Source organism: Desmodus rotundus, chromosome 10, assembly GCF_022682495.2.
Source record: "Desmodus rotundus isolate HL8 chromosome 10, HLdesRot8A.1, whole genome shotgun sequence".
NCBI lineage: Eukaryota > Metazoa > Chordata > Mammalia > Chiroptera > Phyllostomidae > Desmodus > Desmodus rotundus.
Window position 1 is genome coordinate 32,171,491 of NC_071396.1, and position 21,589 is coordinate 32,193,079.

Genomic DNA, 21,589 nt, shown 5'->3' on the forward strand with positions numbered 1-21,589 from the left:
TTTATGTAAGTGGGATCATACCATGTTTGTCCTTTGTGTCTGGCTTCATTTGCTTCATATAATGTTCTTAAGGTTCATCCGTGTGGTAGCATGTATCAGAAGCCTAGGTTTTGACGTAGCAGTGCTAAGGAGGCAGAACATCAGAGAGACAAGAGAAGAAAAGGTCGCGCCAGAGTGCTGTGTCTGGAGGCTTGAGCACTGATGATTAAAACAGGGTCACAGGTCCCACCAGCCGACCAGGGCTCAACAGGGGCTGTCCTGCCCAGAGCTTACTTGAGTAGGAGCTTTCTGAAGTTGTTGCTGGAACATTGAGCTCCATCTGAGGAGCTGGTTGTACTTGGCCAAGAGCTCAGATGGGCAAGGGGTCCAGCCTTGGCTGATCCAGTGCAGGTTGTCACCACCTGGCTGGCAATGAATGTATCTCCTGCCTCCCATGCACAATGGGAAGTGTGGTGCCCCATGTCTGGACTGGGCCAGTCTGTGTTCCAGATGGGCCTCTGATTCACTCTGAGCAGGAGGCAGTGGCCTGCGTTCTTGTCCATAGGCTTGGTAATTCATTTATCTTTGGGCACCGTGGGACCACCCCCTACCACCTGGATACCACCTGCGCTAGCAGAGAACTTCTTCCCAGCTTTCCAGTCATCCTGGTCTGAGGCATCTTTGGTAGACACCACAGGGTGTTCCTGGATGAGAGACTTACACCCATTCATCATCTGGTTAGGAGTGATGTAACAGTAGGCATCAGGGGACCCAAAGTTCCGGGTCATTCTTTCCAAACTAAAAACTGGATGCTACTGCATCAGTGCCATTCACCACCTTATAGGTGCAGGCAGCCTTTCCAGTCACATCCCACAGCAGCCCCAGGGTTCTGTGTCCTCTGGGGTGTGAGTCGGCACACTTCTCCTTTAGGCGGCCAGACAACAAGTATTTTAGGCTTTGTGGACCAAGGGACAAACTGAAGGTCTTATGTAGTGCAGACAGTTAAGCAACAAGAGAAAACAAATTTCCACAATGTTTTATTGATGAAATTAAAAATATAATAAATACATTTTTTAGGAATAGGTGTATTAATGAGAATACTGTAGTTCTACTTTGGGGGAAACGATTCTCCTTAATTGAGGGTCAAAGTTAGTGTTCCTGTCACCATGAGAGAAAGGTGGCCTCATTCTTCCACGAGCCTTTTCCTGGCTTCTCTGAAACTGTTACCCTCCCGTGTGTGAATTCACTGGCATGTGTCACCCACACTCTGACTGCCCTTACAGTGCTGGAGAGCTCTGTGTGGGGGGAAGCCTGTGAAGAGCACACGCCCTGGTCACGACTCCCTGGGTCCGAATTCTAGCTGCACTCACCACTCCCGGTGTGGTCATGGGTGACCGCTTAACCTATCTACAAGCTTCAGCTTTGACTCCTCATCTATAAAATGCATACCAGTGTCTATGTCAGTGGGCCGTTGTAAAGACTGCATGAGCTAATGAATGCAGAGAATTAGACCAGTGCATCCCATATTGCAGAACACTCAATATTGATGTGATAGTTCTTTGGGGTTTTCTCCAATGGTTTAAAAATGTAAACATTATTCTTGGCTTGAGGGCCACATGATAACAGGTAGCTGCTCAGAGTTGACCTGTGAGCCATACTCTGCTGACCCTCTGGCCTAGAATGTTAGGAGCAAAATGCCCCCTGTCCCCTGCATAGGGGGCCTCTTTGCCATATGTTTCCTAGAAGACACCCTTCTGGTTGGAGTAAGGTTGTGCTCCCAGGAGCACGGTTTTCCTGAAGTCACAGCTGCAACAGGGAGGACCGTGAACCCCTGCCCCGCCAGCTTGTTTGGTGTGAGAACCTCCGTGGCTCACCCCGAAAGCTGGCACTGGGCAGTCACCTCTACCCTGCCGTGGGCACTCAGTGCGACTATCCACATCACAGCAGCTTCCGCTTTAAAGGCAGCGAGTGATACTTCCAGTATGGTGCTTGCACCAAAGTTAGATTTATTCCCAGTGCCACCCCTACCCATCACCAATTTGTTTATCTTCTCCAGTTCCAACCACTCACCTAACATCTTGCTCGTCAGGTCACGTCTGATAGCTTTATCCTAGTGCTTAACAGTCTCTGAGACACCTTTTCCCACACAGCAAGTCTTATCATTATACCAAAGCTCTTGAACTGCATAGATGCTGAAACAATGCCGGGCACAGACCTCTGAAGAGACCTCCTAAGGTTCCAGCCTTGACAATGGTGTTTCCATGGCAACTGGGCTTCCATGGGTGCTGTAGGTGCCAACAGGGAGGGTTAAGTCAGCAAGCTCATGGGCGTCTCTCTTCTGCCCCTGAGCTGCCCTTATTGACTACTCAGCTCCCCTCTCTGCCATCTTCTGTTCCTTCATTTGAAATATTAGCTTGATTTGATTTAGCCATTTGCTTTGATTTCAGCAAACTTGTGCTTATTAATCAGCTTCCATCAGCATACGAGAAGGTGCCAGTTCACCCAAGGTTCGTCCCTCTGCCCAACTTCAGAAAAGTGAGAATGCGGGGCTTTGATGAGGCTCCAGCCGATTTTGCTAGTCTTTCTATAAAAGTACTTGCAGGCATCTGCACATCAAAATGCAAGTAAACAAGTCACTGGGATGCCAAGCTTTTCCTGCCACATTTATCCCTGATCCTCTCATCATGAAACTGTCACCTGTACCCAGGGGGGACCAAATAATTTATCATCCAAACCAGAACACTTTCAGAGCAAAGGGAGGCACCGACCAGAGGATACAAAACTGGGATGTCAAAGTCATATGGGACTTGCAGCCTTCCTGCCCACTGTCTTATAAAGGAGAGTACTTGGTATACAAAGACTTCTAAGGATGCTGCATCCCCATGTCCCGACCACTGAAAACCCCAGAAACCAAAGCAGTTAAAACCCAGAGGCAATCGATATTTGTGCTGTTGGAGGTGGAAGTGGTAGGAGCTGTCGGCACAGAGGACTTCTTCTGTATGGGGTTCATGGCCACGGAGCCTTTTCCGAGCCTCCCACCCCATTCTGAAGGCCCTGCCCGGTGTCCTGGTCATACCTGTGGCAGGGCAGCTTCACCTACACGTGGCTTCACCACCAGCCCCCCACCCCACCCAGAGACGGGGGCCAAGCCTAGGACAGGGTGCTATTAATCTCTGTATTGCCATGGGGAGGGGCATGTCTCCTGCACACCAAACATGCTTAGAGAGGATTGAGAGTGAATAGACGAGTCAGACAAGCTGAAGGTGCCGCCTCCTCCGAGCACCACCCAGAGTGAATGGAGGGAAATAGTAACCTCAACACCACCGGCCACCACTGCCCAACCCGCCTTACTCTCCAGGCATGCTCCAGGCCCACTGGCTGTTCCCTCCCTAGAATGCTCTTCCTGCAGACGTCTCCATGGCTCACTGCCCCCTCCTTCAAATCTTGCTCAGATGTCACCTTCTCAGAGCGGCCTTCCCTCCCCACTCCCCTCTCCTTGTATCTTCTGGTCACTGTGTTCAAGTATTCAGTGCACTGCCCCACTCAGCCCCTGGAATTGAGCTGCGTGATGGCAGCATTGTGTCTGTCTGTGGATTGCTGCACCCCTGGTGTTGAGCACAGTGTCTGGACATCGGAAGGTGTCAGTGAATGCTGGTCAGTAGAAGGGTTCTGCCTCCTCCTTTCCTTGGTTACAACAGAGGAGCCAGCTGTCCTCTGACCAAACTCAGTGTCTCTGCCTGAGCTCTGAATTGCATCCCTTCCTGCATTTTGAGACTCACGTTGTATCAGCTGTTTCTTCTCTCTTCCATATATTCAGTTTCCTTGCAGCTGTGTGATCATTCTGATTCTTACCCTGGACCTATTCGACAAATTTGATACCATTTATTTAAGCCTCACATAGCCCTCTCGGGCAGAAACAGATAGCCATTTCTACATGAGAAGAAACTGAGGCACAGAGAAGGTAAAAGGCTTGCCTAGGGCTGCACAGTGAGTAGGGACACCGGGATTTGAACCAGCAGACTGACTGGCTCAGAGGCCCATTTCCTAATCCATCTGCCCTCTCATCGGCTCACACCAACTAGCATTTATAGAGTTTGCTTTTCTTATCTTAAATAAACTACCCAAACTTCATTCCATATTTCCTTCAGCTACTTCCCTCTGTCCTCAGAGACCCATCTGCACTAACTGTCACTCTACACTCTCCTAGTGCCACTCCAGTCTGGCGTATGTCCTGTCACTTTATCACGGGAACTCTCACGTAGACACCTTGCAGGGGACACTTCTGCAGTGGAATACGATGGGGGGTCCCCATCCGTGTTTGACAGTGGCAGCCACTTCTTCCTTCTTGGCTACGTAAACCCAGGGTCTCCCGGGCGTGACAACAGGGTGGCCCTGGCCAGACCTTCACCCTCTGCAGGAAGTATGCTACTAGGTAGAGTTGTGATGAATGATTCTAAGAGGTGGGTCAGAACCTCAGGGCACCTTTAATATTCCTTCTGGCTCAGAACGACTGTTATTTTAAGTCATTTCCTTTCAATACTTCAAACCCCTCTTTGAGTCTTACTGTTCCCCTGGCAGAAGGTGCCCCGAACTAAAAATCTCAGTTTTTCTCTATATTCACACTCAAACAAGATGCAGAACATGATCTGCATGTAGCCAGATTTCCTGTGCCTGCAGAAAGCTGGGCCCTGCGCCCTGCCCTTCACCCACTGCCCGTAAGGATTCAGTAAGCAGTCAGGGAGGCACCAGGGAATTCAGAGGAAGCGAAGGTTACTCAACAAGTAATTGTGACACAGTTGGTGAGCCGATAGGGAAAATACTCCTGTGAGGTTCTCCACTCGTGCCACACCAGTAAGGATAAAATGTGGTCCAGCCATTAAAAGCTACGCTCAGGAATAGTTGTATGTGAAAATCCACTTGATTCTCCTGTTTTAGTCCATTTGGACTGCTAAAACAGAATGTCATAGACTGGGTGGCTTATCACACCAAAAAATAATTGCTCACAGTTCTGGAGGCTGGGAGCCTGAACTTAGGGACCCAGCACGTTATGTGGGACTTCCCCTCGTATCCTCACTTGGCAGCAGGAAGAGGGAGAGCTCTGTGGGGTCTCTTTTATGAGGGCGCCAATCCCATCAGAAGGGCTCCACCCTCATGACCCAGGCCCTTCCCAAAGGCCTCGCCTTGACCTGCCATCACAGTGAGAGCCAGGGTTCCAGTCTGTGACTGTAGGGGACACAAACATCCAAACCATAGCGCCTCAAGGGCCAGCTACTTAGAATCCATTCTTGATAGTCACTGGGTCTCCTGTTGCAGACACAGTTAACCCCAGATATTGTTTCACATTTTTGATTGTATTAGTAATATACTACTGCAAAGCCGTAACCCAGACCTTGGCAGCCCTGGAAACTTCTCATTTCATTCATGTGGCACAATGTGGGTAAATCTGTGGTCTTTAAGGAGGGGCAGAATGCCCACCCACCACTCCTGTGTGCTGCGCTTAGCTCCTGAACCCGCCGCACCAGGACTTGAAAGGCCTCTGCCTTAAGCAGGCCTTTCTTCTCTCTCTTTTGTGCATTTCTTGAGGGACCAAATTCAGACACAGTGTCCCCATTAATGCAGCCCTTTCCTGAGAAAACCCCTGGAGGGCGCCCAGGAAGGGGAAGCCTTTGAAGTTGCTTCTCTTCTGGGTGTTTGATGTGTCTCTTCCCCACCCTGCCCAGTCCTGGATAAATGTCTACTCTCCTGCCCAGCAGTGGGCAGACGACGGACAGGCTAGCAGGGAGGGGACTGGAGTTCTGGCTCCTGACGGGCTGTAGCTTTGCCACCGTAGAACTCTCTAGGTCTTGATGTCCTTCCCTTACAGCAGGATTACAGTGAGGAGCCCTGGACAGATGGGGGCATCACTCGTGATGGTGGTAGCTGAAGCAATGGCTGCTGCCCTCCAGGGCAGAGCAAACCACAGCTGCCTGCGGGTGCTGCCGAGCCTCCTTGAACAGCTGTCCTCAGGGAGGTTGTGTTCATCAGCGCTGCCCATTAGGGAGAAATAAGGAGGAAAAGGTGGAAGCAAAGAGAATGTGCTCCCCATGACAGAACCATGATTCCTGCCACTTTGCTGATGCATTTATTGAGCCAGGCCCTGAGCTGGCTCTGGGGTCACAGCAGGGATGGAGACAGATCATCTCCGCTCTGAAGCTGCTTAAAATCTGAATTTGGAGATAGGAAACCCTCACAAGAAAGACAAACGTCCCAGCAAAAGAATAGAATCATGAACACCAACCCAGGCAATGGTACTAAGAAGAAAACGGCAGGGCTCACACTGAGGACAGGGACTGCCACCAGGCTGATGTACTGCACACGCCAGATGTTTGCTGGAGATAAGGAATCTCTCTGATACCCGAAGGAAGAAGGCTTCCCAAATCCCCCAACTTAGCTGTGTTTGATGATAGATTTTCCATATATTACTGCACATACCCACGTGCTTTTCTAAAACGTGGCACACTTAGCATAACACCAACCTGCTATAACGGAGCGATTCTCCTGCTGGTGCCGAGAGGCAGGAATACTGATGCTGTGGAGTCTGTCTTGCAAGTGTATCAAGAGGCTTCATGAGTTGTGAAAATGACTATAGCAATGCCTGGCATGGAGCAGGCACTCAGTATGTTAGTTTGCCTTCCTCTACTTTTAAATGGCCTTTTTTTCTTTTCAATGTAGAGCAGGTGGTGGATGAAAATAGATCGGCACCTATTTACTGCCCTGCTCTAAAATTTCAGAGCAAGGAATTTAGAGGCAAAGCAAAAGGATTAGCTATTTCCAGTGAATCTGGGCTCCTTTGAACTAGGAAACTCACTGAGGCTGGTGCCCAGTCGTGATGCCCAGAGGTGAGCTAGAGGAGACCTGGCATGCGTGTAACCCTCATTTCAAAGGTGGGGCAACAGAGGCCCGGAGGGCTAGAGCTTGTCTTTAAGGTCATGGGCCTGCTGGTGGCAGATTCCCATGACAAGCCCTGATCTCTGAACTCTGACTTCAGACATGCTTCTTATCATCGCACAAGAGCTGTCTCCCCAACCAGACCACAAGCCCCTGGGGCACGTTCTCTGTGCTGTCTTCATCTGTGCATGTCGCAAGCATCTCGCGCAGGGCTTGGGAGCACCTGCGTCTGGCGAAGCAGATGCATTCACTCACGCAGCTCTGTGGTGGCTGCTGACGTTCACGGTAACTGTTGCAGAAGCCGGGTTCCAGGGAGCCGTCCTGAGGCTTTACTCCGGGGGCCCTGTGAGTGCCTGGTAAGGCTCCACCTGATCGGAAGCAGATGGACTTTTCCAGCAGGCTGGCCCCTGGCAGACAGCGTGTGCTGGTTATGCTGAAATGCCGCATTCGAAAAACGGTTATTAAGCACTTGCCAGGTGCCATGCACTGGGTATACAGTGATAAACAGGACAGGAACGGGTCCTTCCCTTATGAAAAACCACCTTGTATAAGACACAGAAAACTAGAACAAAAGTAAATATACCAGTACCGAGTCCAGGCTGAACCATCCTTTCCAGTGGCTAATCTCCACTTATTTCCAAGAGAGCAAATAAAAACTACACTGCACAATGGGGCTCTGATGAAGACCCCAAATCCGAAAGTCAATATATTTTGCTTTATTTTATCTCAATTGATCTCAACTCCCAAATGTTCCAGCTTCAAAAGGTAAGATTAAGTACAATTAAGCCAGCTAGACCAGCAGTGATTTAAAAACCCTCCTTGATGCCATAGGACGAAGGGGCTTGCAGGCCCTTATTAGTCTCCTTGTTATCAGCTTGATCTCAGCCTGCCGGGAGCCAGCCCAGCTGCTTCCCGATTCGGGCCACATCCCCCCAGTCCCCTGGCTTCTGTGTACCAGGCCCCCAAGCCTGTACAGAACCATGAATCACCCTGCTAACAATACTTACTCTCTCTGTGGGCTGGTCTTTCTGTGTGGAAGGGGGGGAAGGGAGAATGGCTTCATCTATGAAAAAGGTGGAGCTCGATGGATATCAAAGCAGACAATTAGGTGGGAGCTCACATAGCCCACCACAGTTTCTCTCCTTTGGCCATGGAGAGAAATACACTTGACCCTTGAACAACACAGGTTTGAACTGTGTGCGGCCACTTGTATGCAGATTTTTTTTCCATACTGTAAACGTGCTTTCTCTTCCTTATGATTTTCTTAATGACGTTCTCTTTTCCCTTGCTCTATTATAAGAACCCAGTACATTATACACATAACATACAAAATGTATGTTAACTCACTGTTCATGTCAACTATAGGCTATCAGTAGTTAGGTTTGGGGGAGTGAAAAGTCATACAGGGATTTTCGACTGTGCAGGGGCTTGGTGCCCGTCACCCCCGAGTGGTCCAGGGGTCTACACTATAGAAATAACTGCAGAATCTTGGTGGCAGACGCCTTTCTGAGCCCCTGGGAATTAACTCCCTTCTTCCTGCCCTCCCTCCTTCCCTGCCTTGGTTCTCAAAGCCAGCACTTACTCTCTGCCAGGCAAAGTGCCGTGCAAGGAGCTGGAGGCGTAGCCCAGCTCAGGTTTGCAATGGTCCTGACCCTCTTCAGGCTACCGTCTACAAGGGAGAAGGGCACCAAACAAGAACTAGGAAGTGTGAGGGGTGGTGCAAAGGAAGTGGAGAGTGCCGGGAGGCTACACGGTGGGCACTGACCTAGTATGTTGCTGGGGTGGGGGAGCCTCCGGGCCTAAATCGTCCTGGCCTTTTAGTCGTGCACAGGATTGTTCGATTGGAGGGCGCTTTGTGCACTGGGTAATTTCCCGGATACAGTGATAAATTAAATCTGGTCCTTTTTCTGGAAAAGATTAACTCACTTACTCTCTCTAGAAGTTTTGCAAGGAGTTGTCACAGCTTGGCTGCCATGGGGGCAGGTGATGGCCGTGGGGCAGAAGGCAGGCTGGCGTGTTGTTGCTGCATAGACTTCCGTCATTGTCCTGGTCTACCTTCATGTGCCTGATACCTTTATTGACTTAATATTAAATCTTCCTTAAAAACTCAGTTAAAAACATAAATGAATTTATCATAAAAGGAATCTTCATATCAATAACGTAAATAGAATACCACTATCCCTTGCCCTAAGTAGAAAGTAAAGGCAAAAATAAATATAATTACATTCTTGGCTTCCAGCCGGCAGAGGCTGCCTTTATCTGAAGGAGCAGATTGGTTCTAAAAGGGCCCCTACACTGGCCTTCGATCGCCCCTAGAGGCCTCCCCTCTCAGTTCCTCCATTTCTTCATAACAGAGTGGAGTCTGGAATTGGATTGTAGGCTGGCAGGCCACTAAAACCACTCAGGAGCCCCAAGAACTCTAGGGAGCTGTTACTATATGTGCCAACTGTGAAGTGAGGTCATTGCTTTATAAATGATCACAAAGGAGTGCTTTGCTGACCAGCTTCTCTGGAAATTTCTATCACGTGTTCCAGCCCTGAGTCAAGGGTGTTTCTTGTACAGACACACTGCAGCCTCCTCAAACTTTAATACCTTGGTCAGGATATCTCCTTGCCTCACCTCCTCCCTCGGGCCTCATTTGGGAGAAAGCAGTTTAGTCCGGCTGAATCCTGGCCCCTGGGAAACAATGGCTAGACCTTTACAAAACTCAATTCTTTTTTCTCTATTTGTTAAGAGGTTACTTTACCTGAGTCTCAATTTACTTGTCCATAAAATGGGTTTTACAGGGGTGTTATAATAAAGGTGTGAAATAATAAGTGAAAAACTTCCTGTATACACATAGACATTCAGCAAGTGACTATAATAGTAATTATTATTCATTTTTCTGGCATCCATTTGACTGTTACTGTAGACTGACTCTGTGATGGACAGCAGGGATCCCGTATTGGGAGGGTGCAAATTACCTGGGCTCTTATTATGATGCATATTCAGTTTCCTTAGGTCTAGGTCTGGGATGAGGCCTAAATGTTGCATTTCTACCAAAATTCCACATGATGCCCATGCTGCTGGTCCAAGGACCACACTTTGAGTGACAAGACTTTGGCCCAGTGGTTCTCCCAGTGTAGTCCTTGGAAGGACCAACAGCATCGGTACCACCTTGAATTGGTGATACAGAGGCTCAGACGGCACCCAGACCTGCTCAATCAGGACCTCGGGGTGGGGCCAACACGGTCTTAACAACCTCAGACAGTGCTGAGCCGCAGCTCTGGCCCATCTCGCCCCTGGAATCCACAACATGTGCTCCCCCTGTTTTCTTAAGGGAACCAAATGGCATGAGCCTAAAAGGAAAGAGACAGCTATAGCTCAGCACTTTCCAGCTGAGCAGGAGGCAAATCTTGGGATCAGCATTTTGGGACCCTCTTCTCTTTTTAGATTCACCCTTGAACTAAACACTAAGGGAGGCAGGTGGTAAGGAAAGGGGCAGCAAGGAACCTGGATCTTGGAGGGAAGGGTGCTCTGGGCTGTCTGTGCCCTTGGCCTCCAGCCTCCCTCCCCCATGCCTCCGGTCCCTACCACTCCGTGCCTTCCATCCGTGAGGTTTAGGCTTTCATGAGACCTGTGGGCCCCTCCACCGAATGTGGACAGGCCAGCAGGCCAGCAAGCACTTACAGCGTACCCACAGAAAAGTGCGCATGTGCACGTTCCACAGTCATAACTCCCAGGTGCTGGCCACTTAGGCCACTTCCAGAAAGCGTGTCCAGATATACTCGTTACAAAAAAATAGTTGTTATTTGTCTAATTCTAGTTTGTGTCCTCCCTCCATTTCCTCCCCAACATGCTTTTGTGTACTATTCTCTTTGTTGAATAGATGTTGTTTTGTTAAAACCAAAATTACACTCTTAGATCAATGTGTCTTGAGCCAGGCACTCTTCATATTGATTAGGGTACAGTTGAGGCATTATCCAGAGTCTAAATAAAGTCAATTCCCAAACTTCAGGAACCTCAGAGGTGCAGCGGGAGAAGCTTTGCAGCTAACAGGAGAAGAGCAAACGAAAGTCGCCACCCTATCAATTTACTGACTCACTTTTCTCCGGATATCTTATGTCTCCTCCTTTCATTATTTAAGCAATGCTGGCATTTACTGAGAAAGGTGTGAATGAGTCCTGGTTATCGTTCCTCTGAGCACAGCCAATATTCTTGTTCTTGAAATTGGATATGGGGAAACCTTATAACAAGTGCCCACAGCTCTCTGAGCTGAGTCCAAGTGAGGCCGCTCCTTTCTCAGCATCCACTCAGATGTCGTTCCCGAGGGCGATGGCCACCATTGAGTTTGGGAGGCTCCTCTGACCTGCCGTGAGTCTTTCCCATAGGGCAGCAGGAGGAATAGGAGCAGGCAGCCCAGTGACTTGAGCATACAGAAGTAGCTAAGAGTAGAGTGAGCCATGGCGTCAGGCAAACCAGGTGAAATCCAAGCTCCTTGTTTCTTAGCTGTGTGATCTGAGCAAGTCCTGGAACCTCTCTGAGCCTGTGTTTCCTCATCTGCAAATGGGCAAACAGGGTAGTGATGAGGGTTAAGCAAGTGACCCAGGTGGCCCTCAGCAGAACGGTGGGCATGGCATCAGCCCTGGGAAATGGGGCTCACTGTGCTGGTACAGCCTCCCTGGAGAAGTCTGTCCCCTCCCTGAACACGTCCTCCCTTCTTTGCCAGGCTCCGCCAGGCCTGAGGAAGCTGATTGCACTAGCCCTTCTCTTTTCCCAGAAGAAAATCCATACAGGCCTTAATCATGTGTGTTGTCTTTCTCTTCCTTCAGTGTGTGTCTCTCCCTCTCTGTGAATGAGATGGTCACACAAATGCCATGCTCCAGCACCATTCTGATGAGAGTCGGTGGGGGCAGGAAGGTGGCTGGAGGAGAAGGAAAGAGAGAAGGGGCAGTGTGTGTGTGGTGGGGACACCGTTCCACGACAAGGTGATCCAGAGCCGACAGCCCCTAGTCGTATTGCCCTTTCGGGGCCGCCATATTCCACCACAGCCTTGGATGTAGAGCATGGTCCCCGTAGGTCTCTTTCAGTGTTGCTGCTTCCAGGTCTCTCCCACAGACCTTCGTGCTTCCAAGCTTCATCCTTTAGAAATCCGAGCATGCATGTTTTCCCTACTGGATGTCATTTAGCACATCATTTTTGAACAGTTCTGCTTGTTCTCTGGGGCTTGGGTTCAAACCCCAGCACTGCAACTTACTAGCTGTGTGACTTTGGCTGAGTTACTTAACTGCTCTGGGTTGTAGCCTCCTCATCTGTAAAATGGAGATAATAACTCAGACCTCATGGGGTAGTTGGGAAGATGACAGGCTTAGGATATCATCTGGCACACTGCAGGCATGCACACACACACACACACACACAACTGTCGTAATTCTCTGCTGACATCAGCCTCCACAGGGAAAAGATGTGTGAGGTGCTCTTCCAGAGAAACTCGGAGCCAGACAATTAGATTCCAGGGGCCAGTAATATTTCCAGAAAATTGGGGTCGGGGAGTCATAGGTTAACCAACCTCTTCAGCTCAGGAAGACCATCACAAATACTGTCTAACTTCACCCTCTTTCAAGAAAGAAAGAGCATCAACACCCAGAAGGAAAAAAGAACATCATCTCAGAATACAGAATCGTTCTCAGGGGATGACAGTTGGCAACTCAAAACTGACGTAATTGCCACTGCCTGCATTGTGCTTTTTAATTTTCTTCCTTTTTCCTTTGGAATCACTCCCTATCTGCAGATCAGCATTTGGGAGCCACTGACCTAAGGGTCATTTCTAAGAGGCTAGAAGAGGATGAGAACTTGTGGCCCTGAGCCTTAAAAAGGGACCAGGAAGCAGAGCTGAGTGCGTCCGTATTCTTCCAGTAATAACAAAAAAAGTGCTTGGGAAACTCTCTGACTGCGAGAGCTTCGTTTTCACAGAGCAATTCTGGAACTCAGACACACCCACAAGCAAGGCAGGAGCTGAATTTCCAAGAGCAGTGAGGGAATCAAGATTCCCCACATGGATGTGTGAGGCGGAGCTGCGCCTGCTGACCTATAACACAGATATATGTCTGGTCAGGCACATTGCGCGCTCCCCAGCTGGAGCAGTCCCTTTCACCACCCTGAAGTCTGTGGCAGCTGACTCGGAGACAACGCTGGGACAAACAGGTCCCGTCAGGACACTAGGCAGCTTCCTAGCCTAGTGACGAATTGCAGGCGACTGGGGAGAATTTAAAACCCTCCCAGCTGCCACCCAGGAGAGTGACTAATCCCAACACTTAAGGACAAGCCCCAGACCGGCCATCATTCAGACAGGGGATGCTTTCCCTGGGCACAGATGGTACCTAAGTGTCTCACCCTGGGGCTTCTTTGGGGGAGATATGCCTGTCTCCTGATGCACCCCCCCAATGTCGTTCATGTCCCTGCCCCCCCCCCCCCACCATTTTCACTGATCTTTCCATTTGTCTGTCTAACTCCCTTTTGCTGAGACAGCTGAGAGGTATGAGGCCCCTCAGCTTTTGCAGGGCTACATAGCTACCACAGGTCTCGACCAATCCATCCTCATCCCCTGGTTTGACTAGTGTTTGAAAATCAAAACATAGCTCAAAAGTGCTTAATTAAGAAAATCTCTGAGCTGACACACACAGACCTGGCCTCATGTTTCTTATTCCTTCAATGTCTCGAGCACACGACATCCAGCGTCCTTTCTGGGGACCAGCTCTTGCAAGGAAACAATTGGCCCCAAGTTAAGTCTGTTCTTAAGGCTCACAAGGAAGCCAGTCAGGTGATAAAGGTGGACAGAGTTGACACTTTGTCTCCAGGCAGAAGGAGGATGTGGCTGGGGACAGTGGCTGGGCTAGAAAGGACTCCTAGAGAATGAAGAGCTGGACAGAATTTGGAGGCAGGCTTCCACATCAGCTTATTAACTGAACTGGCAGTGGGAAATATAGCACTGGGTCCTCCTCTTTCACAAATAGAAAGGGCCTTTCATTTCCATTAGCATGCTACCCAGCATTCTAAGACGACGAGCAATGCTCTTGACTGGGCTGTGCCCACGTTGTTGGAGAAGCAGCAGGCTGTCTGTGCAAGTGCAGGGTGTTTAATTGTTATTAGAACAGTCTCCACCTTTGGGGGCAGAGGCTGAATGCTTTTTTTTTTTTTTTAAGATTTTATTTATTTATTTTTAGAGGGGAAGGGAAGGAGAAAGAGAGGGAGAGAAACATCAGTGTGTGGTTGCCTCTCAGACGCCCTCTACTGGGAACCTGGCCTGCAACCCAAGTATGTGCCCTGCCTGGGAATCAAACAGGTGACCCTTTGGTTCGCAGGCCAGTACTCAATCCACTGAGCCACACCAGCCAGGGCTGGATGCTTATTTTTGTCATGTCCTAGGCTAGAGTTCATTCAAAAAATACTTTATGGGCTTCATTTAATAAACCATATATTTATCAACAGGGGCTGGGGATAAGGAAGAATTAAAACATAACTGTTGAGTCCATCTCAACAGCTAAGGATATACACAGGAAGAGTGGCTACCCGAGGCTGTCTGAGGAGGGTCTGAGGTCTGAGAACACTTGGCAAGGAGGGTGATACCAGTCCTTAGCCTGATAGGAGGAGTCAAGGGAGGGAAAGATAAGGAGTGGCGGGAGTCAGAAAGGGATGGTATGTGCGAGGAGATTGTTCCAGAAAGGAGGAAGACACGTGCAAAGGCACTGAGGCATGAAGGAACGATTTGTGGGAACTGTGAGCAGTGTAGAATGGCTGAAGCTGAGGAAGATGAAAAGGGAGGCCAGGGCCAGGTTATGTATTACCTTGTTCACCGTGCTAAAAGCAATGGGAGCCTTTATAAAATTTCACTCTCTCTGAGAAGTATTTATAATTTGCAGTTTACAATATCCCCAATTTGTAAAACCTAAACAATTTTAAAACCTAGCAACCCTGCTTTATCACAGGAGAGAGAGACCCTGAGTGGTGAATTGGTTTCTAAGATAAATATCTATTTACTATTTAAATTTGATGCTAGGAACCATTGGCAACAAGGACTTGGAACAAGTGAGTTAAAAACCAGAGTCTTTTTCTTTCCTATTTTATTCTCCAATCATGTTTATACTTGAGTGAAGTACCCAGGATTGAAGAGAAGAATGGACTTTAGAAAATAAAAAGTTGCATTGTCTCGAGCAAATACATATGCTCCTTAGAGAGTGCCTGGCTGCAACTGCTCAAAGACAAGGTCATTTTCTTTCACATCTACCTGGACTCATCCACTGAAAGGTGCACCTCACCTCACTCTCAGCTGATGGCAGTGGCTGCTGCTGGCTCAGGGATCCAGTCTTAGCTGATAATCACAGCTAGTGCCTTGTTACTTTCCTAGTTAGGGCTCACTGTTTGGCTGAGGGGCACCAGGACTCCTGGCCATGGTCTACTGGACGGCGTTGGTTCTGATCAGTTTGATGTCCATTCAACAGGTCAGTGTGCAAGAGGGACCAGTTGTCAAATAACTTTACTGTCATCCTCGGCCCAGACCCCCAGGTGCCTAGTCAAGTGGCATGTTGAACTGGGGCAGGTGCCTCCCGTTGCATCAGGTTTCCAATGGATTGGGAGTTTTCCCTGCCCGTGCAGCCTAAAGACACACCTGTGAGACTGAGCTGCCTGTACCCATGGCAGGCGGGTGTGTCTGGAAAGGCAGGGGGTAGTGCCAACTTCACGGTGACCTTGACTGGACCAGAGGGACACTCTGGGTAGCTGAGTCTGAGTCCCTCTCCAGTCCTCTTTATTCACCTTCCCTCTTTCTGCAGGGAAACTACTGAGGCAGACTCTGAGCCTCAGAAGCAAACTTCTGAGGCATGCTCTCAGAAAACTCTGGGCCTTTGGAAGAACCCTGGAGAACGAGTTAGGGAGGCTAGTTCTGAGATCTATTTCATAATATTACCACAGGGGGAAATGGATTCAGAGGACAAACCAGGCCAGCATGGCGGTCAAGAGCTCGGCTTTGGCTTCTTCTACAGCTTTACTTGCTTTATCACTAGCAATTCACACAACCTCTCTGAGCCTCAGTTTCCTCACTTATAACCCTAACATAGCAGTAGCACTTTGCTTAGTGAGGTTGGTGCAGGATGAGTGAACTAGACTTAAGCAGTTAGCATAGTGCCTGGCATTCAGAGCTCGAAGAGTCACTTGCGGTGTCACTGGTAGGTGACCATTAAGAGTCCGGGAGGATGACATGTGCTAATGTCCATAAGGCATTTGAAATAGTTCTTGGCTCATAGCAAGTGCTCAATAAATCAATAAATGATAACCATTGTCATCTTTATCTTCACCATTTTCTTGGTTACTTCATTATTATTAGTTACCTCCTTCTTAACCGGAGTTCTATAAACTCTTACACAATTAGAGGAGCTCATCTGTGGACTCGGGCGTTGGGTTACAGAGGAGACCTGTGCAGCCCTGTCCTGTCCTTAACCACAGGGTATTGCTTCTCGGGGTCGAATTGACGCTGGCTGTAGAGAGAAAGGCGGTGTCTTAAGGGAGCCCTGCACTCCCTTCCCATCCTAAGGCTCCGGGAGTCTCAGCCTTACCCAAGGACAGTGTGCGCCCATCCCTGGGGCAGACCTGGGGAAGACACTCCCCCAACAGATGTTACCGAGTGCCTTCTGACTGCCAGGGCCTGGGGACACATGGCAGGCAAGACGGTCATGCCCACACCCCGCTCTTGCACGTTATTCTCAAAACTAAAGCCCAAGGGACAATCAGGAAAAGACTGTAGCTTGTAACTTCACCCCACTGACTCTAAAATTAGGAGTGCTGCACATGTAAGCGATCCAGGGGTGCTTTTTCCAAAGCTGTGCCCAACCCCTGATTTGTTTGGGTGCTTTGCAGAGAACTCATCTTTCTAAATTCCCTCTCTCTCAAGGAATTATTTCCACAAGCCAGTGAATTAGAAATGTAACATTTAAAATTTTTTCTTTTTTTTAATTGAATTTATTGGGGGTGACATTGGTTAATGAAATTATATAGATCTCAGACATACAATTCTACATCACATCATCCGTGCGGTGTAGTGTGTGCTCACCACCCAAGGCAAGTCTCCTTCCGTCACCATTTACCCGCCTTTACCCTCCCCCTTCCCTCTGGTGGTCACCGTGCTGTTGTCTGTGTAGAGATGTAAACTTGAAAATCATCACTGAGGAAAAGAGATGTGTGTCTCAGAAAGATCCCTGGGAAGGAAGCCCTGACCCTCACGATGCCGTACATGATTCGTAGGGCAACGCAGGGCCTCTGAGGCCACCACAGCAAAAGCCCCATTTTCTAAGAAAGGGAACCAAGAGCTTAAGGAAAGTATATCTCATTTTTGTCCCTCCACACAATACAGGTATAGTTCTTCTTTCCTCTTTCATTTCTCATGCTTTCATCCTTGAAAAATTTACTCCAGAAAGCGGTTCCTTCCTCCTTTTCTAACAGAGCACAGGACCCCGCTGTCCATTGTCCCCCGGAGACAGCTCTCCTTCTAGACTCATTGCTGTCTCCCAGGAACTGAAAGAGGCAGGTAATATGTAACCCTCCGCAGCCCAGGGTGAGGTTGAGTTGGGAAAGGGTGGGCAGGGCTGGTAAATGGCTCCGCGGTCTTCAGTGTGATTCGAGGTCTCCTGGAAAGGCATGTGGTGCAGAAGGCAGAGCTGGCGCCCCTCACTGTCACTGTGCCAGGGCACTTACCACATGGAGCCCCCTTTGGCTGCTCGAAGTTGGGGTGGCTATAAGATTTAAATAAGTGATTGAGCTTGAAACCTGGTTTATAAGTAGATAAAAGGGGCTGTTGGAGGTTCCTGTCCTCTGTCCCTTATCCTTCCTCCCCCAGACATGGCAACTCCTAGATATGCTTCCACTCCTCTGAGTTCAACATGTGGGGGGCAGAGTTGAGGGTGCTGGGGGAGGTGGGTGTCTCAGGTTGTGACTGGTCAAACCAGGGGTCAGCCTTAGGACGGGGCACCAGAATGAAGGACAAGGCCACCGAAGATTACACATTTGACTTGTTTGACAATTTTTCTCAGGCTCAGCCCAGGCAGGGATCCCCCAGTGAAAAAGGTCCCGGGGGCACACCCATGGCATACAAACCCTGGGTTTTAAATATGTATGTAAGTGCCCTTCTTACCTAAGGTCTTGGGGCTTATGCCTGGATGCCCTGTTGGAACAAGCTAGTGTGGGGTGGGGAGTGGGAGCTTTACAGTGCATTTGGCAGGAAGGCGCAGCATTATGTGCAGGGTGATTTCCTGACTGCATTGTAGAAATTAGACGTCCCTGGCACGTGGAAGGTATTTGGTGAAAGTTCAGCGAAGGGATGCCTGTATGAGCACACAGCCCTTAAGATTTTATGGCAGAACAATGGGCAGAGGCTGGTCCCTCCCTCTCCCACACGTCAAGGTCAGCAAATGGTCTGGGCCAGGCAGAGGCCATATCTGGGAGAAGAGCGGGGAGCCCAGAGGAAGGCCCTTTCCACTGGACCTCCATCATCTGAAAGTTGGCTAGCCCATTTCCTTTCCTATCCACGTTTCTGAGTTGAACAGCTACAGAACACTGTTCTCTATCTCCGTGTGGGAGCTGGTGGCACGTAGTGTATTAACTAAATAGTATTTGGGAAAGTTGTGGGAGCTCTTGGGGGAAGTCGAGGATGATGAGGAGGAAGAAGCAGAGAAAAGGACTCTCGAAGTGCAGTAGAGTTCACAGAAGGGATTCTGGGGTTGCACAGATGGAAAGCAGGGAAGTGGCGCCCGCTCCAGGGTTGAGTCCTTAGGGCCTGGGCATCTGGGCCTAGGATTGGCCCTTTCCCTTTCCAGGAACTGTCCACATAGGGGCCTTCCACTCACGCAGATATGATGAAATAACAAACTGGACAAAGGAGGGGCACATGTGGTGCGGGACTCGCAGAGGGCGCCTGGCTTGGCACTAGCCCCCTGGAGGAAGGGACATACTCTCTGCTCTGAAACCTCACCTTCTTCATGCCCAGGGTCAGGGAGCTCTCCTCCGGGCGCCTCAGAACCTTCTCTGCCTCCCCGCCAGCGCACTGTGAATTGGAGGCTTTATATGGCACGGAAGTGAGGAGGAGCCGGTCCCCACGTGCGGGAGGCTGCCTCGGGGACCCACAGCAGGTGAGCCCCATGCTGCAAGTGTGCGCTCCTGGAAGTCCCGTACTGGGGCACACGGCCCCGCCCCACCTCAGGAGAGATCCGGAGAAAAGCTAGGGCAAGACCGTGCACCAGGGGGCCTCGAAGACCACCGGGCGGCGGTATAGACTTTCCAGAAAGGTCTCCTTCTCCGTGCTGAGAGCGCACGGGAGGGAACTCGGGGGTGCAGGGGGCGCCGTGGGTTTAGTTGAGCGTCCAAAGCCAGGCGAGGGCGGGGAGGTCTCAGCCCAGACCCGCGTGCTCCCCCTCTAAGCAATTTCAGCGCGTGCCCCACCGCTGGGCTCCCTGGTCGGCGAGAGAGAGAGGCGCGTGTGCCTGTCCGTGTGTACTGGGGACACTCCCCTTCCCGGGAGCCGGTGCAGAGCTCCCGCCCTCCGCTTCGGCGGGGGATCCCCTCCCCCAGCATAGAGATCCCCGCGTCCCCTGCCCACTTTGCCAAGGCGAGAAAGCGGCCGAGCTGGAGACAAAGAAACTCCTGCCTCCTCCACTCTCGGCCCCTCCGCCCGCCTCAGACACTCCCCCGCACCCTCCCTCGACCCTGGCAACGTCGCGCGCGTGGACTCTCCGGGGAAGTGGGGGAGGGTGGCAGGGTGGGCGAGTCTGTTCCCTGATGCGGGCCAGCTGGAGGCTGCCCGTGCTCCCTGCCCGGGGACACCCCATGGCAGCCGCGCCCCCACCCACCGCTCATCAAACAGTCCCGGCTCCACGGCACCGCCACCACCGACCAAGACCGTACTCCTACCTCTCCAGCGGAGCGATAGGGGGGCGCACCGAACACAAAGCCGGTGGGGAGGGCGGAGAGTACCGGGGAGGGAGAGATCCCGCCAGGGCTTGGCATGGGCCCCGGCGCAGCTATTTACCCGATTTCTTCTTCGATCTCTGAGATGTCCGCGAAGATGAGGAACACCACGAGCAGCGTGAGCGCAGCCAACATCCAGCTCCGGAACTGCAGCTGCATGGTGGCTTCGCGCCCACCGAGACTCGTGCGGGCTGGAGCAAGGAGCAGGCTGGAGGGCGCAGCGGCAAGCGCCAGAGCCTCCGCGCGCGTTGCGCAGCGGGGCAGACACCCTGCGCTCCCTGCGAGTCCTGGCCAGCGACGGCGGCGGCTACAGTGGCAGACGGGGGCTGCTCAGGCGCCGAGAGCCCGCTCGTGCGCTCTCTCCTCTGGCTCCCGCCTGCCCCTCCTTTCCCCTCCTCTCCCCTCCCCTCCCCTCCTCTCCTCTCCCCTCCCCTCTCCTCCCTTTCCCCCCCGCCCAGCGTGGGGCTCCCAGCACGCAGTTTGACAGCTCTGCTCCGTGCTTAGTCTCACCTCCTCCCACCCTAGTCAACTCCAATGTCCAGCTGCCCGCCTTTGGCTTCTCCCGCTGACCGTCTTTCAGTTCCCGAGAGCACTGGGACTTGGCGGGAGCCTGCCACTCCGGACCTAGGGAGGCTGAGCTTAGGGCACCGCGTGCTGCCGGTACGGAACCCAGGGAAGAGCTCGCACTGCCTGCGTACCCCACCGGCTGGCAAATGCCCTCCCTCGCCCGTTCTTTGTCCAGCGCCTCGGCTTTCTCTCCCGAAAAGTTTTCCCGACACAAAGACCAATACCTGGGGACAGCTCCCAGCGAGCGGCAAGCAGGCGGTTTCCGCCAGCCAGACGTGTCAGCAGTTGACGAGTCAGGAGGGGAGGTGGGGGAAGGGGAGAGGGAATAAGAAATACCCAAGACAGGACAACTTTGGGAGAGATGTTGATTGCAGTTTGTGGGCGAGGTGCTGAGCTGCGAAAACCGACCGTCCCCCCCAACTACTCGGTCATCTTGGTCTCCACTGATAGACCTAAAGCGGGTTCTGCGAGGCTCCCTCAGTTGCCTGAGGTCCCACCGTCGTGGCTGGGACCCAGGGCATATGCGCTGGTGGAGTGGCAGCAACACCCACACAGTGGCAGGCTCAGTTCCTGCGCCTCCTTGGCCCTGGTGGTGCTGCCGCTGGTCTGGGCTTCATCTCTTCCTTGCTCTCTCCTCTGAGATCAGCGGTTCTCTCCTCCCATCCCTGTCCTGTCTTGATCTAAAGGCCTACCAGAAAATATGACTCCCACAAGGAGTATCATTCCCACCCCAGTGCCTGATATTTTATACTTCCCCAGTCTAGTTTAACTCAAATTACATTTTGTACCACCCTTTAGCCTGGGGTGGGAAGGACCCCCTTAAGTTTTACTGGAATTAATAATTACCCATTATTTTCTTGCACTAACTGTAACAATCCTGGAGTTAGGAAATGTAACTCCCAGAAATGATCGTTCTGTCTACTATGAAAGCATCCCTGGGGTTCGAGAAGCTGTATTGAGTGTCCTAACTGCCTGGAGAGGCGTCCTGAATGAATGGGAGGGGCAGATTACCTGCGCCCCCTGGGGCCACCCACCCACACAGAGCCAGGCCTCAGAGGGCCTGGCAGTGGCTAAATCACTTCAAGGGGACCCTGGGAAGATAAGAGGGGCACAAAAGCCTTCCCTACCA

At 51.0% G+C, this 21,589-nt stretch overlaps 1 protein-coding gene and 1 long non-coding RNA gene across 2 annotated transcripts in view; one reads left to right on the forward strand and one right to left on the reverse strand.

Moving 5' to 3' along the window:
- ST8SIA2 (ST8 alpha-N-acetyl-neuraminide alpha-2,8-sialyltransferase 2) overlaps positions 1 to 20,088 on the reverse strand; it is a 42,330-nt gene extending 22,242 nt beyond the window's left edge. Inside the window, exon 1 of the mRNA XM_024561898.3 lies at positions 19,955 to 20,088. Within this exon, the coding sequence (XP_024417666.2) occupies positions 19,955 to 20,052 (98 nt within the window). The 5' untranslated portion in view covers positions 20,053 to 20,088. The remainder of the gene's footprint in view (positions 1 to 19,954) is intronic.
- Positions 1 to 21,589, forward strand: part of LOC128779391 (uncharacterized) — an 84,569-nt gene that overhangs the window by 50,654 nt on the left and 12,326 nt on the right. The window lies entirely within an intron of this gene.